The following is a 19,669-nucleotide window of genomic DNA, read 5'->3' as shown; positions in this document are numbered from 1 at the left end:
TCTGTTGCGGGGTGCCTGTGGGACCAGGGGGTTCACAAGGGAAGGAGTCTGTGGCATCTGCAACCTGCGGGCCGCGTGACCCTCCCACACCCGGGCTCGGTTTCTTCTGTAAAATGGGGAGTCAGAGCTGATGTGCATGGTGTGGTAAGGGGTTCACAGCGGTGGCTCTCATGTTTTCATTGGGCACTTACTGCAAGCAACGCACTTTACATCTTGGTCAAGTACCCACTTAAATACGAGTACCTGAAATAAACGGTTCCCAGAGCCAGAGCACTCTCCCTGAGATGCTCTCCACCTCATTCTGTTTCGTTTTTATAAAATGCTGGTCACCACTCATTAAGCTTTTACACGACCCAATACTGGCTTCTGATTTGATGTCAAGAGAGAGACCAACCAAAAAAAAAGAAAAAAAGCAAGTGCATACGTAACCACCCATGGAGTACAGGGCTGTGCAGGCAAGAGGGGTCTGGCGAACAGGAGGGGCGACCGGTTCCCCAGTTCACTGCGAGGCTCCAGCCGGAGCCGGACAAGCAGGCACGCAGGCTAGGTCGGGCGGGGCTCGGAGGCCCTGGTGGCGCGGCTGGGATTTATTTTAAGGGACACGGAACGCCACCGCAGGAGAGGGGGAGGGGCGGGATTAAAGAAGATGCGCTCAGCATGTTATATTTAGCGGTCAACACGCCGGAAGCGCTCGTTACCCGCAGTTACTACCGCGCCCCACACGCGAGGGGCAGCCCCCACCCTAACCTCCTAGGCAGTGACCTTGATCACCTGTCTTCTTCCGCCCGAGGAAGAGACCCTCCCCCACGACCCTTCGCCTCCACCCCGCAGGCAATGATTATGGCCTGGCCTCCTACCTTCTACCCTCAAGGAAGAGACCTCCCCGGCCTCCCACCTTCACCCCACGGGCAGTGACCCCGACTTCCTTGGTCAGTGACCTCGGCCCCCCGTCACTCCCCGAGGAAGGGAGCCCCTAATCTTCACCCCTGGGGAACGGGAGAGTTGAGGCGCACGCTGGCCGTCCTGCCCAGGGCCGGGGAAAGATGTCCGGCAAGCTGCTATAAAGAGGAAACTGAGAGCCGTGAAGACTGTCCACTGGCTCCCTGCCCCTGGGTGGCGAGATTAGCACGCGCCGCAGGCAGAACTTGGCGCCCCGCCCCTTCGCCACACGTGTGCCCCGCCCCTCCCGCGCACGCGCGCTCCGCCCTGGCTAATTCCCACCCCTCCCCCAGTCCTGCCAGTCGCGTCTCGTGCTACCACCCTGCGCGGGGCCCGCTGGGAGCCAGCCGAGAAGTGGGACGGAAAGCAGGGAAAAGCCCGCCCGGGCTAGTGGCGCGAGCTGCGCAGGAGCAGATCGCGGGCCCGCCCCCAGGCCGGCGGCACGGCCATATTTAAAGGGAGGCCGGCGAGGCGAGCCAATGGGCGGCCAGCGTGTGGGGGCGGGGCGGGGCGGGGCGGCGCAGGCCCCGGATGTGGCTGCTGTGGCCCCTCCTCCCCCGCGCTCCCCTCAGAGCCCCCGGCCGCGCGCCGCCGCCGCTCGCTCGCAGGTCCCCGCGCAGGCCCTCGCGCGGCGGTGAGGCGGCGCCGAGGCCGAGGAGAGGGCGACGAGGCGACCGCGCGGAGGCGAGCGGGCCAAGCCCGGCCGGGCGGCCGCCGCCATGAGCGGCTCCTCGGGCACCCCGTACCTGGGCAGCAAGATCAGCCTCATCTCCAAGGCGCAAATCCGCTACGAGGGCATCCTCTACACCATCGACACGGACAACTCCACCGTGGCGCTCGCCAAAGGTAGCGCCCCGCGGCCGCCCCAACCGTCCGGCCCCCACCCCCGCCAACAGCCGGGCCCGCGCCCCCGCCCTACCCCCACCTCACCAGCGCGCCCCTTCCCCAGTCCCGCCTCACCCCCCCGGGGTGCCCCTCCCCCCGTCCCCCGGCGCGCCCCCGCATCCGGTCCGCGCCCCCCGGGGCGCCCCCGGCCTCCGCCCCTGTCCCGTTGCAGCCCTCCGGGGCTCGACCCGCACAATGGGCTCCCCCGGCCCCGGAGGCGGCGTAATTGTGAGCGGCCGCCCGGCGCAGCCCGGAGTTGGGGTGGGGAGGTGGGGGCGGGTCCAGCTCCCGCGGCGCCGCCCCCCGTTCTCCATGGTGGCGTAGCCCACCTCTATAGGTGGCTCGGCGTTGCTGGGGTTGCCTGCCCTAGGGCCGCGGGCCGCGGGCGCCGAGAAAACCTGGTCCCTGGGGGGAGGGGAGGGGAAGGGAGGTATGGGGGGTGGGCAGACCCGAGTCTCGCCGGGCCTCCGGGACGCTGTGGGGGCAGGGGGTGAGAAAACGACTCCTGCAAGCCCTTCTGGAACCTATTAAGCAGCTGGGGCCTTGAGCCTGAACAAATACCACGTCTTAATGGATTCTCCTGCCAGGATAAGAGCATCGGTTTGCGGCTAGGTGCTCCGTTTGAAAGCGCCTTCCTACTCTAATTCAGACGTTTGGTGTGTGGGTTTATCCTTTGGTGACAGACCCCTCCCTGCGGGCGCTGGTAACCCCACTGAAGTCCTGGGAGACTAGGGAAAAGATGGCTGCATTGTGCCTCTGCTGGAGCCCAGAGTCTTTCTGAGTGTGTTGAGGCAGGAGGTGGCCCCAAAGTTCCTTTGTCTTCATCCTCCGGGAAGGTAACTAGTGTGGTTCCCCTGCCTCCTAGAAGTGCTGCGTGCAGCCAGGTCTACAGAAGCCCCGTGTGGTTGGTGGGTCTTGTTAGGCTAAGGACATTGTGATGGGCTTCAAGGGTCAAGGCGCAGCGCGCACGCTCCTGTGTTAGAGCCCCAGGCCTTTAGGTCGCAGTCAGTTCCCAGCTCTGGGAATAGGTCCTCCAAAGACTAGTTGTTAAGTTTTTGGATGGATGCGTTGCTCCAGGAGGTGTTGATACAAGTACTGTTAGTATTGTGTTAGTATAAGTACTAATTGCTAACTAGTATTATAAGATTATAATTATTTGTACTTTTTGACCACATTTGGCCTGAGACCCTGGTTGGAAAACCTGAAGCCCAGAGTAGTTCCTGGTCCTCAGTGTGCTCAAATTAGAGGCAGCCTCAAGCCCATCTGTGCCTCAGAGATCCCAGGAGGAGACACTTGCTTGGGCTCCTTGAACCCTGGCATTAAGGATTAACCCCATAGGAAGTTCCTCTAGGAGACCGTGACACTGCTGGTGGGCGTCCCTGTTCAGGGCCCCCCTCTCCCATTGTTTCTCTACCAGCTCCTCCCAGGCTGGTTGTGGACAGAAGAGTGGGGATAGCACTCAACCCACAGCTTTTCTCAGTTGAAAACAGACTCCCCAGGGCTGATGTGTCGTGAAGTTTCAATCAAAAAGCAGCTTTGGGGCCGTTTAATCTGCTAAGTCAGATGTGAACGGGGGTTCTGCAAACCAGACGACTCATTTTGTGAGAGTGCTGGCTTGTATTTGAAACTGAGAACATTGAGCTTCATCAATCTTTCCTTGTTCTTTGTGACCTAGAGCTTTTTGGAGCTTCGACAGCTGGGGTCTTGTCAGTTGATAATGGCATCTTCTCCATTGATAATTGTGGGTGGGTATTAGTTGAAACGTGGAAACTGGGTGCTGTGGATGGCTCCTAGGAGGGGACTGATTGAATGCACTTGGTTGAGGACAACAAATTAACCCTTCTTTTTCTCAACCCCTAAGTGAGGTCCTTTGGTACTGAAGACCGTCCCACAGATAGGCCTGCCCCCCCTAGAGAGGAGATTTATGAGTACATCATCTTCCGGGGAAGTGATATCAAAGATATTACTGTGTGTGAACCTCCGAAAGCTCAGCACACGCTCCCTCAGGATCCTGCTATCGTTCAAGTAAGTGCCTCGCTGTGTTTCTGTTGTGGACATTGTTTCTAAGAGGTGCTGGTTTCCAAGTGGAACTTGGTGTCGTCTGGCCAGAGTGCTCAACTCAAAAAATGATCTTTTCATGAAAAGTAATTGAATTTTTGTCTAGGCGGTTGGTGTTCTGTGGGAGGTCTTAAGCTCCTCTAGCATGCAGTGGGGTGTACTGAAGAGGGAGGTGGGTGTGCTGGGAGGGGTTGGGGCCAGATGCTTCTAGGGGAAATTACTGATATGCACCTGGGGGGCTTGTCCTTAGTGTCGGGTTGGGAAAGCCTGAAGCCCCAGTGGCGTGCTATGAGCAGCAGAGATGCTTGGAGGGACTTGGGTCAGTGGAACTCGCTCTTTCCACACTGTCCGGGCGTTGTATTCAGAGTTGTGGAACATTGACGTTGGAGGTCTCACGCCACATGCCTGCCTGCTGCATTAGGGCATTTGCCCTGGATTACTAGGGAGCCCAAGCTGATACTTTCTTGACTTGTAAACTTCGACAGTCACTGACTCTGTTGGGGTTCACACTGCAGGAGGCTCTGGGGCTGAGCGTGCCCCCTGGGAGGTAGGAGCTTGCACTCTGGGCTGTGGAGCCCATAAAGAAGCCCCAGGCCAGACTTTAGAAAGGTTTGGAGTGAGTGTCCCTAGGAAGCTGACAAGAAGGAAGTACCTGAGCAAGTCCTTGAGAGACAGCGGGGCCCAGGCACCAGTCTACCTGAAGGTGGGGAGCCAGAGAGGAGATGCGTGAAGACAGTTCCCTAGTGGCACAGCTGGGGCCCTGAATGTTGGGGGAAGGGCCTAGTCGATGCCCCTGGTCCTCTTGAGTTTTTAGTCATAGGCAGCGGGGGGCCATTAGAGGGGTTCATAGTGTTAGGAGAAGATCGTGTTAGAATTTCATAGACTGGTGTAGCTGGGGATAAAGTATGGAAAGGGCAGTTCTGAGCTCCCTGAGACCATCTTGGAGGCTCATGGGCCTCGGTGCCGCTTCAGCCTCTGCGAACACAGGCCGACAGCCTGGCTGCCTTTGCTGGTCTGCACGGTGCTCTCCAGGCAGGGTGACGGGAGGCCTTGCGCTGCTCTCACCTGTGTGTCTCGTTGCTCAGTCTTCCCTGGGCTCGGGCTCGGCCTCCTCCTTCCAGCCACACGTGCCTTACAGCCCCTTCCGAGGGATGCCGCCCTACAGCCAGCTGGCCGCCAGCTCCCTGCTTAGCCAGCAGTATGCCGCTTCCTTGGGTTTAGGTGAGTAACCTTTGCCACCTGTGAACTGCCTGTGCTGTGACATCCAGGTGATGGGCACAGACCCTGGTGGTGGGGACACTGTATTCTTGTCACATCCAGATTGTAGTGCACACTGCGTAATGTATCTTTCTCAGTGCCCCTTCAGCTAGTGAGAAATTAGTAATTCCTCAAATGAATGAGAGGCAGCAGTATGAGTTTTGAAACAGATGAATCGAATCAGAATTCCTTTAAAATAGCCTGTGTCTGGGTGGAAGTTGTGGTACGTCTGCTTCAAGGAAGAAATAACTGATGTGTGTAATTACAGATGAGCTCTAACCACTTACACATTTGTCAGCCTATAAATATAAAAGTTAAATGCAACACCCACCTATTCTATCCTTTTATCATTCTCCTGTCAGTGCTTTGCTCAAAAGTGAAATTTCCCCCACGGCTCAGTAAATTCTCCTCTACACGCATAGACTGAGGGTTACCTGGCCATAGGTTTGCAGTGCATTCAGAGCACAGAGTTGCAGGCATTGCCTACTTCGCTCATGAGTCATGCTTGTAAGAATCCTGCCGTCTTGACCACTGCTCCCACAGTGCAGGAGCCCTTCTCACCTGGCTCCCTTTTCCTAGATGAGGCTTGTGTGATCAGAGTGCCCCGTGAAAGAGCCTGCTGGGTGCAAGCAGAGTCTCTCCTTACTCACCTGTGTGCTTTCTTGTTTGCTCTTGTCTCCTTTATCTTCTTTTAGAAAAGTTGGTAAGCCCTCCAGCCTCAGCCGCGGCTTCCAGCCCTAGTTCTTCTCCATCTCCACAACCTGTTTCAGAGCTTGACATGTCCTCAGAGCCACACCAGCTCACTTCCAAGGGTAACAGCAGTTTTGGAAAACTGCATGCTGTGTTGCGAGCTAAGAGCGAGGGGTAAACCAGTAGCCCAGAATGACAGTAGCTGTAGCAAATGACTTGCTGAGCCCATGGATCAGTTCAAGTGCTTCTGTGTGGTTCTGCACATGATCCTGGAGTAATGACTCCCACAGTTTTAAATAACTGATTAGAAAGAACCGGCAGTGCACTTTGTTCACTCATCCTGAGTCCAGGGCCTGTTGCCACCTATACCGTAATTACGTTTACTGAGAAGGCCCTTTTCTGGGGTTTCTGGTGGGGAAGACTGCAGGGTGATCGCCTGCTGCTCTGGGATCCGTGTGGCACTTTCCTCACCACCCAGGGCATGAGGAATCGGGGGCCTCAGCTATCTTTGGGGAAAGAAGCACCATTAAAATTGGGTGGCCAACCTGAGCTGTGGACCAGGTGAACAGTGGGCCTGATCCTTGGCTTATTAACACTGGTTTGTGCAACCTGTCTGCCGGGTGCCTGCACTTGGGGGAGTTTCTTGACCTTTCTGGGCCTTCTGCTTTCACCAGCAATCTGACACGAGAGCACTGTGCGCCGCCCTCACCACTGCAGAGACTCGGTCCACAATGGCCCACAACTACTGTCAGTCTGTTAACCTGCTTGTGTTGCTTTCCTGCATGGATGCCAGAGGATCTGAGCTATGGCTGTAGTGATGGGTTTTCCCCACTTAAAAATTGCCTGAGATAGTTGGTGGTTCTTAGGGCTCTTTACTTAGAACTGCTCTAAAGGCAAGATAGTTTGACTGGTCTGTTTATGTGAAAGGCAAACAAGCCCAAGGTTCTTGCCCAGTCTGGTTACAGGGTGGGTAGGATGCAGCTGTGTCTTGTTGCGGGAAGGCCGTGCTCAGTGACGCGATTGTCAGAGGAAGTGGTCTAGGTTAATTAATGCCACCACAGAGAACACTTAGGAGTACCAGTGTGGGGACTTCCCTGGTAGTCCAATGGTTAAGAATTCGTGCTTCCCCTGAAGGAGGCACAGGTTCAATCCCTGGTCAGGAAACTAAGATCCTGCATGCTTTGTGGTGTGGCCAAAATAAAAAAAAGTACCTGTGTGTAGGGCCTGGCTTCTGAGTACTTCTGATCTTTACCAGGAATTTCTGACCGTCGTTTCTGTTGTGTGTGGAGCAGAAGGTAGACTGTCCTGTGCTCATGTGTGCTGGGCTGCTCCTCCAAACATGGCTACTCCATGGTTAGGGCTCATTCTGTCCCAGAAGTCTGTGCGCCTCCACCTAGTCTTCAGCCGTCTGTTGAACAGTGCCCACAGGAACGCGGGAGGGGAGATGGCCTGACCTCCCCTCTGGCCTCCTCTTGTGGCTGAGCCCCTCTTTCGAGCTGGGAATTCTGCCAAGATTGGCTTCCGGGGCTTCTCTCTTGCCCTCAGGCCTGGGGATGCCTCGGGGTGGGGAAAGACCCCTGCAGTGCCTGCTCCAGGGGTAGCCTGGGAACCCTGGGCTCCTAACAAGGAGCCTTCACGGGAGGAGCGCAGGCTGTCACTTTGCTGTAGTCAGCTCTCATCGCTTCATCCTTTTTGACTTTATTGTGCCTTAAGCAAAAATGACCGTGTTCTAGCATTTTTAACTTCAAAGGCTGACCACTGCATTTTGTGGAAGATGCCAGACTGAGATGGTTCTTGTCTAGCAGGGCCCAGAGTGAAACATATTCTCAGACCGTGAATTCACCAGCATCTCAGGACTGTCAAGCCCCCACGGGGTTAGAGCTTATGTGGTTTGGGGGAAGCGTTTTCTAAGGCACTTGAGAGGTGTTCGTGGTGGTAAGGGTTTCCCTCCTCGGGGTGCCCTAACTAGGGGAGCCTGCTGGCTTCGTTGCTGCCCAGACTCAATGCAGGGGATGGTACAGGTCGGGGCTGTGCTGTGTTTGGTAGACTTTCTCAAGGCAGTTGCCTTCCTCTCCTGCCTCACTCACCATCTGGGAGACAAGTATCAGGGTGCGGGGTGTGAGGCTTGCTTCTTTTCTCCATTTTTAAATCTTCTTCTCCTCAACTCAGGAGCCACCTTTCCGTCTGTCTCAGTTGGCAAGAGCCCCATGGTGGAGCAGGCCGTCCAAACTGGATCTCTTGATAACTTGAACTCCAAGAAGCTGTTACCTGGCAAGGGCACCGTGGGCATGCAGCTCAACGGGCGCCCGGCCCCATCCAGCAGCAAGGCTACCACCGGTACTTAACTGCTCTCTTGCCTGGTCTTTATTCATGTTCTCATAGGCACAGCGCTTCCTGGGGGGATCTCTATTTTTTTAACTAGACCCCCCGGCCCCACACCTCACAAGCCCTATAGGCTTTGCAGGGCAGCCTCTTGCCACGTGTCCCCTGGGGGTGCCGCCCACGTCCCTTGCTGGGCTCTGCTTCTGCGGGCGCTGGCCTTAAACTCTTCCCTTTTGCGCCTTAGATGTCGCTCAGCCAGCAGCTGTGCAAACGCAAGGGCAGGTGAACGACGAGAACAGAAGGCCTCAGAGGCGGCGCTCAGGTAACAGCAGTCACCACTTAGAGTTCTGGGGGCCCTGCTCTGCTCTCTGCTCCTGCCTGCTTCCCATGGGTGACAGTTTAAGGGGGCCGGGTTCAGCGGTGGCTTCCATGTATCCTGTCCCTCTTGGTCTACTGTTTCATGCTGAGGAATGTTGGGTTAGTGGCTTACCAGCCAAGGCCACCCTTTCTTCTCACAGGGAACAGACGAACAAGGAACCGCTCCAGAGGGCAAAGCCGTCCAACTAACATCAAGGAAAACACAATCAAGTTTGAAGGTGACTTTGATTTTGAGAGTGCAAATGCCCAGTTCAACCGAGAAGAGCTGGACAAGGAATTTAAGAAGAAACTGAATTTTAAAGGTCTGAAAATTTGCCCTCCCCGCAGGAGTGTCCATAGAGTGGGTCAAGGAAAGATAGCTGGGGGTGAGGGGCAGCTGGGAATGGTGGTCATTGGGAAAGTGTGCCTGTCATATAAGGAATTCCTGGCAAGGAGAGGAGTCTGGAGCGGGGACAAGACCAGACTGCAGGGCCTGGGACAGTGTGGGGTGAAAGAGACCAGCCCTGAGGAGCAGAAGAGCTTTCACTCAGTGCAGAATACTCCCGGGCATTTCCCAAAGCCTCAGTCAGCCAGAGTGGTGCAGTGGGGTCCTGTCCTGGCAGAAGGGGCTTGGTTTGCTCCCTGGCATCTCAGTGCTCCGCTTCTCTGTGCAGATGACAAAGCTGAGAAGGGGGAAGAGAAGGACCTGGCTGTGGTGACCCAGAGTGACGAGGCCCCTGCTGAGGAGGACCACTTGGGGCCCAACTGCTACTACGACAAGTCCAAGTCCTTCTTTGACAACATCTCCTCTGAACTCAAAACCAGGTTGGGGGGTTGAGGGACCAGGCAAGCCCTCGGGGAGCTGGTGTGGAGCTGGTGTACCTGTGCTCTTGAGACTGGGGGCATGCTCCCATGGAGACCAAACCCAGATCTCAGGTTCAGGGCAGATCTCTGGGGCCCCCATTCACAGTTTTACCATCATGCATACAGTAGCCCCAGTGGCACCAGCAGTAAGTGGGGGCCTGGGAGCCCGGGTGGTCACTGGTGCTAGAGTGATCTGACCCAGGTCCAGGCACCTCTTTGCTCAGCTGCCCTTTCCCCATCAAGGTGGGGGTGGAAAGTGCTCCCTGCTGGTACTGCTGATGTTCAGTTCTGTACCACCTCGCCTGGGCCTGCTTCCTGGTCTCACCTTGCTGGCTTGAGGCCCTTGCCACCTAGGCAGCTGGCAAGGGTGTCCACGGTTTTCTTAAACCTGATGGCTTGAGGCCGGGAACTTGTATGTGCTTTGTTTTTAATACCCAACAGCTGATGCCTAGGTGCTGCCCAGGAACATGCTAGACAGTAAATGGAGTCTGCAGGATGAGCATGGTGTGGACACTCAGGTCCCTTTGTTACTCGAGTAGTGGACGCTGGGGGTGCAGCAGAAAGGAAAGGAAGAGGCTCTTGTCTCCCCTCCCCGAGCACATAGCGGCCTTGTGCTGGCCTTAAGAGGTTGCAGGTGTGAGAGACCTGTCCAGTGGGAAACAGGCCTGGGAACTCTTGCAGTGCAGAGGCTCCAGCTCCACGGTCCTGACTGGATTGCCGCTGCCCCCCCCCCCCCGCCCCCCATGGCTCCAGTGATGAGTCACCATCTGTCCTCCTTCCTCCCCAGGCTGTGTGAGGAGCTGCCTGCTGCAGTCAGTTTCACGTTTTTTGTTTGTGGTTCAGTTCCAGGCGGACGACGTGGGCTGAGGAGAGGAAGCTCAACACGGAGACCTTCGGAGTGTCAGGGAGGTTCCTCCGAGGCCGTAGTTTCCGGGGTGGATTTCGAGGGGGCAGGGGCAACGGTGCAACCCGCCGTAACCCGACTTCCCACAGAGCTGGGACCGGCAGGGTGTAACGAGGCAGCCAAAGGTAAGTAAGGGGGCTTCGTGATCCTTTAGCATCGTGGCCAAACTGGGCCCCATTAATCTTAATCACTTGGGGGGCTCTCAGGGACGGTAGGACTCAGGCCCCAGGTTGTCAAAGTGAGGGTCCAGGCACAGAAGGGTGGGGTGTTTCCTTCTCTAGTGTGGTCAGTCAGGAAAGATGATTACAAGCTGGGGCTAGCCCCAGCCTGGCCCTGCAGTGCCCCCGAGTCTGCATCTTTAACTAGGTCGAGGGATCACGTGTGCCCCTTGGGGTCTGGATGGTACGTGAGCTGCAGGTGGGACCTGGAGCTGCTTCCCGACCCCCAGTGTGGACAAAAGCAATGACCTCAAGTTGTGTTGGCTGACTTGGGGTCGGGGGAAGGTTGAGTAGCACATTCTTCATTGGAAGCCAGGATGTGCTGGGCTTGGGCTGGGGAGCTGCCCGGTGAGACACTAACCAGGTGTCATGTCTTCTCGAAGGCTCTTGCTGAAGCAGCACGGGTGCCAGGCCGTGTCTACAAGGACGATGGAGAACGCTGCACTTAACTGGGAGAGACATGGTCACTTCGTTTACTGAGTTTGGAAAGTTCCACATTACTACTTAAGTTTTGGACTGAACTTGGATGTGGTCTGGGTTAGAACCTCTTGTTTGGGGAAGTGTACATGGGAGACCGCTTTGAGGTGTCCTAGCCTATTTTTCCTTTTTAGTTGTGCACAGCCTGATTGTAAGGTTCTGGTGATCTGCAGAAAGGTTCTGGAGCGAAAGCGTGATCCTCATTTTGTGACCTTTCTTGGACAGCTTTGACTTTAAGGTGGAACCAAATTTCATTTGGCAAATGCAGCAGCCAAATGCATCTCTGTAACTCAACTGGCCGCGGACGCTGTTGGCCTGGCACCCCCACTGCCACAGGTGGGGCCCAGGAGCTGGGCACGGCCAGCACGGGGGCATGTGGGGGCGGGTGGGCCTAGGGCAGGGAAAAGTGCGGTGTCCCACAGATCATGTTGTTTAAGCAAAGCAGATGACCCTGATATCCCAAGGGGCAATGTCAAGGTAGGGGCTGGTGGGGTTGGGGTGGGGGGCTCCTGTGGTGAGCTGTCACTTGGAGTGTGGTTCTGTAGGAATCGGGGTGGGGGGTGAACACCCAGGACAAGCCCCTCTGTGGCGTGCCTGTCTTTGCCAGTCCCTGACCCAGGCCAGTCAGTGGTGGACTCAGGCCGAACACTGTTCGGTGTCTCATCCACTTGGAAATGAGCCAGTCTTTTTTTTTTGCGAGGTCGATTGACCGAGAGCATATTTCTTCTCAGTTGTAAATAGTTCCATGTTTTTGTTTTACTGGTAGGTGGAGGGGAGGGTGGGAATATAAATTCGTTGCATGAGACCTTTAGTAGAAGCATGTTCCCTCTGACAGGGCATTGTGGTGAACGTAAGCACCTTGGTAACTAAATCCCTTTAAGTAGGCATAAAGGTTTTAGTTCTGTATTACGTTACTGTAAAAGCTTAGGTTTATTTTTGTAGGACTTCATGGCTAAGAATTAGAGCATAGCAATGGGGTTGCTCTGTTGGAGTAATGTAAACTTGTAATTATAAATAAACACGCAAACCTTTAAAACTCTTCTCTTGCTCTAGAAATAGTCCTGTTGATTCTGTTGCCTAAATTACATCAGGGTTAACATGCCTGTCCCACATGCATGCTGTGCGTGTGCTGTTCAGGCCTTGAGCTGGTCAGATCTCTGGGGACACCTGGTGCTGTGAGCAAGACCTGGTCAGTCTGGGTGTGGGCCGTCAGCCAGGCCCTTTTGGGGTGAGTGATCCTGCTCTCTGGACGCTTGGGACACTGGTTTAAAGAACCAGCTTCAGAAGGCTTGCTACCTTAATGCAGTTTCCACACCCCCAGAACTTCATGTTGATGCTTTATAACGTGTTACAGGGCTGGACCCTTGGACCACAGAGAAAAGCAGAGACCTGGCTGCTTCGAGGTGGAAGCACTTCACATCACTGTTAATGGGCATGCAGGTGGTTTCTCAAAGGCAGTCTCAGGGCAGGGCCAGGCAGCAGGTGGACCAAGCCTTGTGTTCTGGCCAACGTCCTCTTCTGGGCAGTCCACCACTCCTAGCAGGTCCTGAGCCCTGGTGGTAGTTGCAGAATTTGAACAAATTCTTGGCAACTTTCCATTCGGGCGACTGACATCTTTGACCAGTGAAAAATAAATACCTTCCACAGTTGACCTGCTGGATACAACCAGCCTAAACACTAGTTCTAAACTAGGTAGGTGACTCCACACTCAAGCTCAACAAGTATTTCTCTGCTAGAGATTCTAAATATAGTTGTCAGTTTACCACCTACGACCAACCTTGCTATTAAAAATTTAAACTGTCAATCATTGTGACACTTCAGGCTGAGTTTACAATGTATCTAGGCCTTTTCACTGTTTTGGCTGTGCTGTGTGGCTTATGGGATCTTAGGTTCCGGACCAGGGAGTGAATGAATGAATGGGGGGGGGCCCCTCAGCAGTCAAAGTGCCAAGTCCTGCCCCTGGATCACCCTGTACTCTTCAGGAGTCTGATGGATGGATATAATCCACTGAACCGAGAACTCAGTTCAAGAAAAGCCACAGACGAGACAGAGCAGAGCCCTGGAGTACTACCAGTGCAGTCAGAAGAGACCACCAGCCCAGAGACTCAAGAGAGCTCTCTGGGTTCTCCTGCGGTACCGGAAGCCAAAAGGCAATGCCATTGCTAAAGCTGGTAGTAGAGCCCACAAGAGGCAGAGAGCTATGCAGGCAAAGCGGGTGGAAGGGGTTCTTCTACCCAGGCAAAGTTTAGGACCATCACTTACTCTGTAAGTGGGCTGGAAGCTAAAAGGAGGATAATCTTTCTGGTTAAAAAGGGGGTGGGGGTAGGAACCAGAAGTCTTAAGGATCAAAACAGGAATGCTGACCTGATTTACTAGAACCAGAAATTCAAGACCAGTTCCGGAGCTGCGCTGCAAAGTGAGCTCCAGGTTTAAACTGAGCACAGTCTGTCCTTGTGTCCTGATGTCATACATTCATCAAGGACTACAACAAAGTGTGAGAAGAAATGGTCATTCTGTGTCTAGAACCCTTAAACTGGAGAAACCCCAAGTTTCTGCCTCCATGGTGCCTCTTGTCTACTGCCCTGTATAGCCTTTCCACAAATCCCAAGGGAGGGATTCCACTCAACCATCCCCTTGTCTTAGACCTCGGTGAGGAGCAGAAAGGAGTGTTCCAGAGACCCAAAGTGAACAAGTTCCCTAAAGAGCTAGCCATACACCTTAAAGATGCAATCACCTCTGAAAGAAAGGTTAAAAAATAGGCAAATTTATTGTAGGACACTTGGACAGTATGGATAAGTGGAATGGAAACACATATGTATCCTTTTGGAAATCAGCCATGATTTGAATTTAAAAATCGTTACAAGCAAAATTTCATTTCATCATGATGCTTTCTTTTGTTTCTTCTTTTCATTTTCTTCTTTTTCTTTCTCAATCTCAGCAACATATTTCTCAATCTCTTCAGGATTTAAAATCTACCAAAGGAATAGTATATGATTAGCCACACAAGGTGCCCCCAAACCTAAGTCCCAGATGCCCCCTCTGGCTGCTTCTACAGGAGAGCGAAGCCACATGTGGCCGACCCAGGGGACAAGGTGGAACCAATGTGTAGATGGTCAATGTGGGAATGCTTTCTTTTCCACTCGTGTGGGGACCCTTGGAAAGAACATTTCTTGGCGCTAGAGCGGTTCTGAACATGCACTGCCCCCTGCCCTGACCACTGGGAACGCACCCAAAGAGAAGGACAGCAAACCAACTTGGTGCTTACCTTCAGGGGTTGATCTCGCCTCATGACAGCAAGCTCTATGTTTTTGCCACCTGACTGAACCACCTTTGAGGGGAGAAAAGAGCATCAGACACTTCACCCACCTCAACCAGACTTGGTACCCCATGAACCTGAACCCAGAACTGCTGCACAAGGGGAGGGGTGGACACGGGGTGCCCTGGCTGCCCACTGATGCGGCCTTGTGAGCTATCTGCACTCCTCTGATCTTGGCACAGCTGGGTTTGGGCAGGCTTGCTGTCCCTCCTCCTGCGGGCAGATGGACTCAGGGCCCTGCCAACTGCTCGCAGCCTGCCCCATCACCGAGGCCTGATGCCTGGGCCCCAGCCTAGCCTTAGAGCTGTAATCCCCCTCTGCCTCTTTGGCTTCACCCCCAGCACCTCCAAGGTCTTGACAAACTCTTAAGACCTCACAGCTCCCATCCATTATTCCCAGTTCTTCTAATTCTGACTCTAGCAATAGCTTGAGCCTCAGAAAGTCTGAACTCTAGGCCAACTTAGCCACTTGGTACCCTGACTGCCCCAGATGTATAAAGGAGCTGACAGCACCAAAGTGGTGCCTGGTGGTACCGTGAGTGCCTGCGCCTCTCCTTGTTGCCTACACATTAGGCTGTTCCATCCCATGCTGTCCATTCCCCAGGCCAAGTACCACCACCACCATAGCATGGGTGTATTCATCTTGCCCAGGTTTCAAATACAAACTTACTTCCAGAAGGGCCTTGATAACCAGCTTAATAGTCAGATCATCTGTTTCAATGGCTTCATCAGTATAATTCTTCTCCAGGAATTCACGCACTGACTTGGCACCCCGGCCTATAGCATTGGCCTGAAACAGGGATGTGTGTTACATGGCACAGAATCCAACAATCCAGAGACAGCCAGTGCCACCCTGCTCCCACGTACTGTGGAGAGGCAGCCGGGCTGGGGGAGACCCTGCCCCATGGCTTCTTTTTGCAAAAGGCTATTTGGAGTTGGTGCTCATGCCCACCAAGAATGGGATTCTAATGAAAGACACATGGCCATCTTGCATACGCCACGTGTCCTTACAGCTCACTATCCTTTGCTCCCAAACATCAACACTGAACAATTTCCCGGCTTCCACATCACAAGTGTCATGAGCACGCAACGTGTGTATGCATACATCCCTCTATAGGATGAAGCCAGCTCAAGGTCCCAACAGCCTCCAAAACTGTTTCTACAGGCAAGATGGCCCCAAGCCCCTATTTTGTCAGGGACTCACCTTCCAGGCATGGTATGTGCCCGAGGGGTCAGTCTGATAGAGTCGGGGGGTGCCATCAAAGTCGAAACCCACAATGAGGGCAGAGATGCCAAACGGCCGGCGCCCATTGCTCTGCGTGTAGCGCTAGTGGAGAAAGAGACGCAGTGACACTGCAGCCTCCTCATGGAGGCTGCCCAGAACCCACCGCAAATAAAACACACTGTGTTCCAAACACACATTTTAACAAAAGGATGAAAATAAATTAAGCCCACGTTCAGGTTACTTGTAATTCAAGTGAAAAATGAAACGAGCCCATGGTTTCTCAGCATTCCTCCTTCCTGTGCTACATTTTCATTCTTAGAAAGAACAGAACTGCATCATGGAGCTGGGGTTCCTTGGAGTTACTTTGACAGCAGACACAATCTGGCTACATACCAGGTTCACAGGTGACTAAGATTTCACCAAGAGCGGGGGTGGCTTTTAGCCCCTTCACAATTGTTTGGTGACAGGTCATTCAGAACTAAACAAAAACTACATCATGTCCCTCTAGAAATATAAATCTGGACTACTCCAGGCCACTAAATAAAAACACCACAAATACCACTGAAAAGGATACACAATAGTAAAACTGCAATGAAGTCAAGGTTAGGACTGTGCCTGTGGAACAAGCGCAGTCTCCCGATTTGCCCACAGTGATGTCCCGTGGCAGGACGCTCCAGGACACAGCTCATCACCAGAGCCGAGCCACAGCAGGAACACCCACCTGCTTCAGACTGGCAATATAACGGGTGATGTACTCCACGGTGACCGGGTCCTCCACGGTCAGTCGGTGGCTCTGGCATTCCACGCGGGCCCTGTTGATGACTATTCTTGCATCAGCTGTGAGGCCTGCAAGGATCACAAAGACAACGCCCCCTAAGCCATGCCTCATCTGGACAATTGTCAAGGATGGCGCAGATCACATGAATGGACAGCAGATAACCTCGGGCATGTTCTAAAACTGGTCCTGACAGGCAGCACCAAGGTTACTCTGAGCCCCACAGTGGAACCAGCAGCCTCTGTGAAATCCTCTGAGAAAGCTGCATAGGTAAGGAGCTAGGGGTGCTAGGCTACACACACACTAAGTCTTTGACAAGTCAGTCTCTATGGGAACTGGGATCTTCCTGCTGAAGGAGGAAATGACTGAAACCACATAAGTGCAAGAACACTGCACATCCCGAGAGCAGGGCGCTGTCCAGCTTGCCCCACTTCATAGGTACACGGTTAACTATGCACAGCTGACCTTCCTCCTGACAGCAGCAATGAGGAGACAGCACACCCCCTCTTTTTGGAACCATTGATTTAGCCCCTTTGCTTCAGCCTCCTGGGGAGGATCATACCCCTGAAACTGAGGCCAGCCCTTTTCTTCAAGGCCAAATCTTTCTCTTAAACGATTTCGGTTTACCCAATCACGTGCCCCCCATAGCCCTTTCACTAGGTTAACCTCCAGAGGGCCGTTCTTCCAAGAGACATGGACAGTGCTGGCCCCAGACTCACCGGCGAATGCCATGCAGACATTATCATCCAGAGCACAGATCTTCCGCACTGTCCTTTCATCCTGCAGTTTAGCCACTGACTTCTTCTCCACACCAAGAACAACAATGTCTTTTCCTCGAACACCGACCTTCAATAGATATCAACGGGGCACTTATGAAACTGACCAGAGGTTTTGCCACCAGAGACACAGCACTAAGAGCAGACGTTAACATGGTCCTGTGAACACCCCTGTGGGGGCACGCACACCCTGCAAACTGTGGGCCTTAATCCACTTTTGGGAGAGCTAGCCCAGGCATCACCATCTAGGCACCTAACCTTGTGCCTTAAAATACTGATGTGTAGTTTCAGTTACAACACAACTGAGGAAAAACTGCTATATAATCCATATGTTTGTGAACATGTGTCATTTCAACCCAGTGAATCAGAGTCTCTGTAAAGCTTGAGCATGAGTCCCTAACAGTGAAGTCAGGTGTTCCAAAAGCAGTGTTGCTGTGATTATGAAACTGTACCCGAACCCTTCCCTCTCTCTCCTGTGCACTTGTTTTTTCTTTTTTGATTATACCACCAGGCTCAAGGGATCCTAGCTCCCTGACCAGGGACTGAACCTGGGTCACAGCAGTGAAAGTACGGAGTCCTAACCACTGGACCACCAAGGAACTCCCCCTCCTGCACTTTTGAAATCAATGTGCACAGCGGTGGAGAAGTGCCTGGTATGGTATCAGATGAACAACATATCAACTATTACTGGGAGACCCATGGCTCTCTGCTTACGGCTGACACTATAGCAGAAAAAAAGATGTTTTAAATACATGGGGGGGGAACCACATTGGCTGCCCAGTTAACCCACTCAAAGCACAGCAGACACAAACGAGACAATCACTTGTAAAAGCAACTACTCTCAGTTTGGACAGGGTATCTCAGCCTTGGCCCTACAGGCACCTGGGCCAGCTAATTCTTCAATGTGGGGGGCCAGGTCCGAGCCCTGTTGGATGTTTAGAAATTTCCATGTCCCGTGCAAAGAAGCACCATGTGGCAGCGTTTCAGATTTCAAGGAGCTTTCTCATAAACTGTCTGCAAAGGCCAGGCCCCGAGGCAGCAGTCAGGGCAAGCAGAGGCAGCCATCTGGCTGGCCCACGGTGGAGGGGTGTCAGTTGACATTCCCCCAGTAGTCTTCAAGCTGAGCTGAGGTAGGTCAGAAAGTGGATTTGGGAGCCTTAATTTCGAGATTCACAAAATAAAAAAACTTCAAAATTCACAACCGTCCCTGCCTACTCAGGCCTCTGAAACACTAAATGATTAGGAAAAAAAAAAAAACAACACAAAAACCCATCATCCAGTTTGACTGATAAACTGACAGGTTATCTTAAAGACAACAGGTATTCACACCTGAAGCAGCGGCCTAAATGACAGACCGCTCAGGTGCGACGGGACCCGAGTCGGGGGCAGGGTCCAAAGTGGGAGGACTCAGCAGTCGGACCCAGGAGGGAGCCTGCCCGCCGCGCCGGCAGCCCGGGAACTGCAGTGCCGATGCGACACCGGCCGCCCTTTGTTCTCGAGATCGCCCCGGGCCTGGAGGGCAACTACTTTCTGGGGGCGGGGGACGACAGGGAGGGGGGAGTCGGCTACCTGGGAGCTGTCCAGACTCTGTCCGCCCCAGCCACCTACTCCTTCAAGGAGCGCCCGGGAACTAGCAAGGGCCGGGCCCTGCCTCTCTAAGCCCCGCGCCCTCGCACCGCCCCAGGCCCCCCAGGCCCGCGCGGGGGCTCCCGCCAAGATGGCGTCGGCAGCAGGCGCGCGCTCGGCTCTGGACACGGCGCGGGGAAGCGAAGCCCGCAGCCAGCAGAGCCCTTGCCTAGGCACCAGCAGGCCCGCTCGCCCATACGCGGAAGCCGGCTCCTGGAGAGCCGCCCGGTCTGCCCTCGCGACCGCCGCTTGCGGCGCTCCTTTCTCGCAGTGGCGCCCCAGTCCCAGCTTCCGTGTGCGCCCCAGGCCACCATGCCTCCCTGGGCCCCGAACCACTGCGCGCCCGTCAGCGTGGCCCCCGGGGAAGCGGGTCGGCGAGACGCGCCCGGGCCCCACCCAGCCGCCCGGGCCTCGGCGGCCCCCCGCGCCCCGCCTCCCCGCTCACCGCGGTCGAGCCCTTCTTCACGGCCTCCTGCGCGTACTCCACTTGGAAAAGGTGGCCGTCGGGCGAGAAAACGGTGATGGCGCGGTCGTAGCTCATGCCTGCGGAACGACGCGGCCGGGCCCGGGAAAAGCGCACACTCACGGCCGCGCAGCCGGCGATTCACAACGTTGCTGCGCCGGCGCCGCGCGCGCCCGCCCGCCCCCGGCGCCCCCGGCGCCCCCGATTACGCTAGCGGCGTAAGGCGGCGTCCCGGGGCGTCAGGCGGTGCTGGCTGACGTGCGCGCGCAACGGGGCGGGGCCCGGCCGAACCACAGGCGGCCGGGCGCGGGGGGTGGCGCGGCTGCCGCGGGCTGGGCGCGGGACACGGAGCGGTCTCCCGGGGGCGCGGTGCGGGGCTCTGCCTCAAGCTGAGGCGGCGCACGAGACAGGGGCGCGGAGGGCTTCAGGGCGAAGCGGCAGCGGCGGGGCGGACGAGCCCACAATGCAGTGTCCCCCGCGCCCCCCGCCCCCCAGGGACTGCGGAGAATGAGCGCCTC

At 55.0% G+C, this 19,669-nt stretch overlaps 2 protein-coding genes and 1 non-coding gene across 3 annotated transcripts; 1 reads left to right on the top strand and 2 right to left on the bottom strand.

Moving 5' to 3' along the window:
* The first annotated feature begins 1,581 nt into the window (after positions 1–1,581).
* LSM14B (LSM family member 14B) lies at positions 1,582–11,440 on the top strand. Its single transcript, XM_052650549.1, has 10 exons — positions 1,582–1,785; positions 3,686–3,849; positions 4,968–5,103; positions 5,835–5,951; positions 7,999–8,166; positions 8,396–8,473; positions 8,670–8,831; positions 9,183–9,333; positions 10,216–10,401; positions 10,878–11,440. The coding sequence occupies exons 1-9, from the start codon at positions 1,659–1,661 to the stop codon at positions 10,385–10,387; spliced, it is 1,275 nt and encodes a 424-aa protein (XP_052506509.1). The 5' UTR covers positions 1,582–1,658; the 3' UTR covers positions 10,388–10,401; positions 10,878–11,440.
* A 2,274-nt stretch (positions 11,441–13,714) lies between these two features.
* PSMA7 (proteasome 20S subunit alpha 7) lies at positions 13,715–19,339 on the bottom strand. The gene is made up of 7 exons (XM_052650473.1): positions 19,134–19,339; positions 17,006–17,132; positions 16,233–16,357; positions 15,491–15,613; positions 14,957–15,076; positions 14,237–14,299; positions 13,715–13,943 (listed from the first exon to the last, which is right to left on the bottom strand). The coding sequence occupies exons 1-7, from the start codon at positions 19,227–19,229 to the stop codon at positions 13,851–13,853; spliced, it is 747 nt and encodes a 248-aa protein (XP_052506433.1). The 5' UTR covers positions 19,230–19,339; the 3' UTR covers positions 13,715–13,850.
* TRNAE-UUC (transfer RNA glutamic acid (anticodon UUC)) lies at positions 17,590–17,661 on the bottom strand. Its single transcript has one exon. It is a non-coding gene; the product is annotated as a tRNA-Glu (tRNA).
* Positions 19,340–19,669: the final 330 nt, after the last annotated feature.

Source organism: Budorcas taxicolor, chromosome 13 (genome assembly GCF_023091745.1).
Source record: "Budorcas taxicolor isolate Tak-1 chromosome 13, Takin1.1, whole genome shotgun sequence".
NCBI lineage: Eukaryota > Metazoa > Chordata > Mammalia > Artiodactyla > Bovidae > Budorcas > Budorcas taxicolor.
Note: the sequence above shows the minus strand (reverse complement) of the source record. Positions and strands in the feature narration are given on the sequence as shown.

Bases quoted from the DNA above. Each gene is read 5' to 3' on its own strand.
- LSM14B (XM_052650549.1), top strand. From the start codon at position 1,659: ATGAGCGGCTCCTCGGGCACCCCGTACCTGGGCAGCAAGATCAGCCTC. The intron at 1,786-3,685 runs GTAGCGCCCCGC...TCAACCCCTAAG, and splicing joins CACCGTGGCGCTCGCCAAAG to TGAGGTCCTTTGGTACTGAA. The intron at 8,167-8,395 runs GTACTTAACTGC...TTTGCGCCTTAG, and splicing joins CAGCAGCAAGGCTACCACCG to ATGTCGCTCAGCCAGCAGCT.
- PSMA7 (XM_052650473.1), bottom strand. From the start codon at position 19,229: ATGAGCTACGACCGCGCCATCACCGTTTTCTCGCCCGACGGCCACCTT. The intron at 15,077-15,490 runs GTGAGTCCCTGA...TCCCTGTTTCAG, and splicing joins GCACATACCATGCCTGGAAG to GCCAATGCTATAGGCCGGGG. The intron at 13,944-14,236 runs GTAAGCACCAAG...TTCCTTTGGTAG, and splicing joins GGCGAGATCAACCCCTGAAG to ATTTTAAATCCTGAAGAGAT.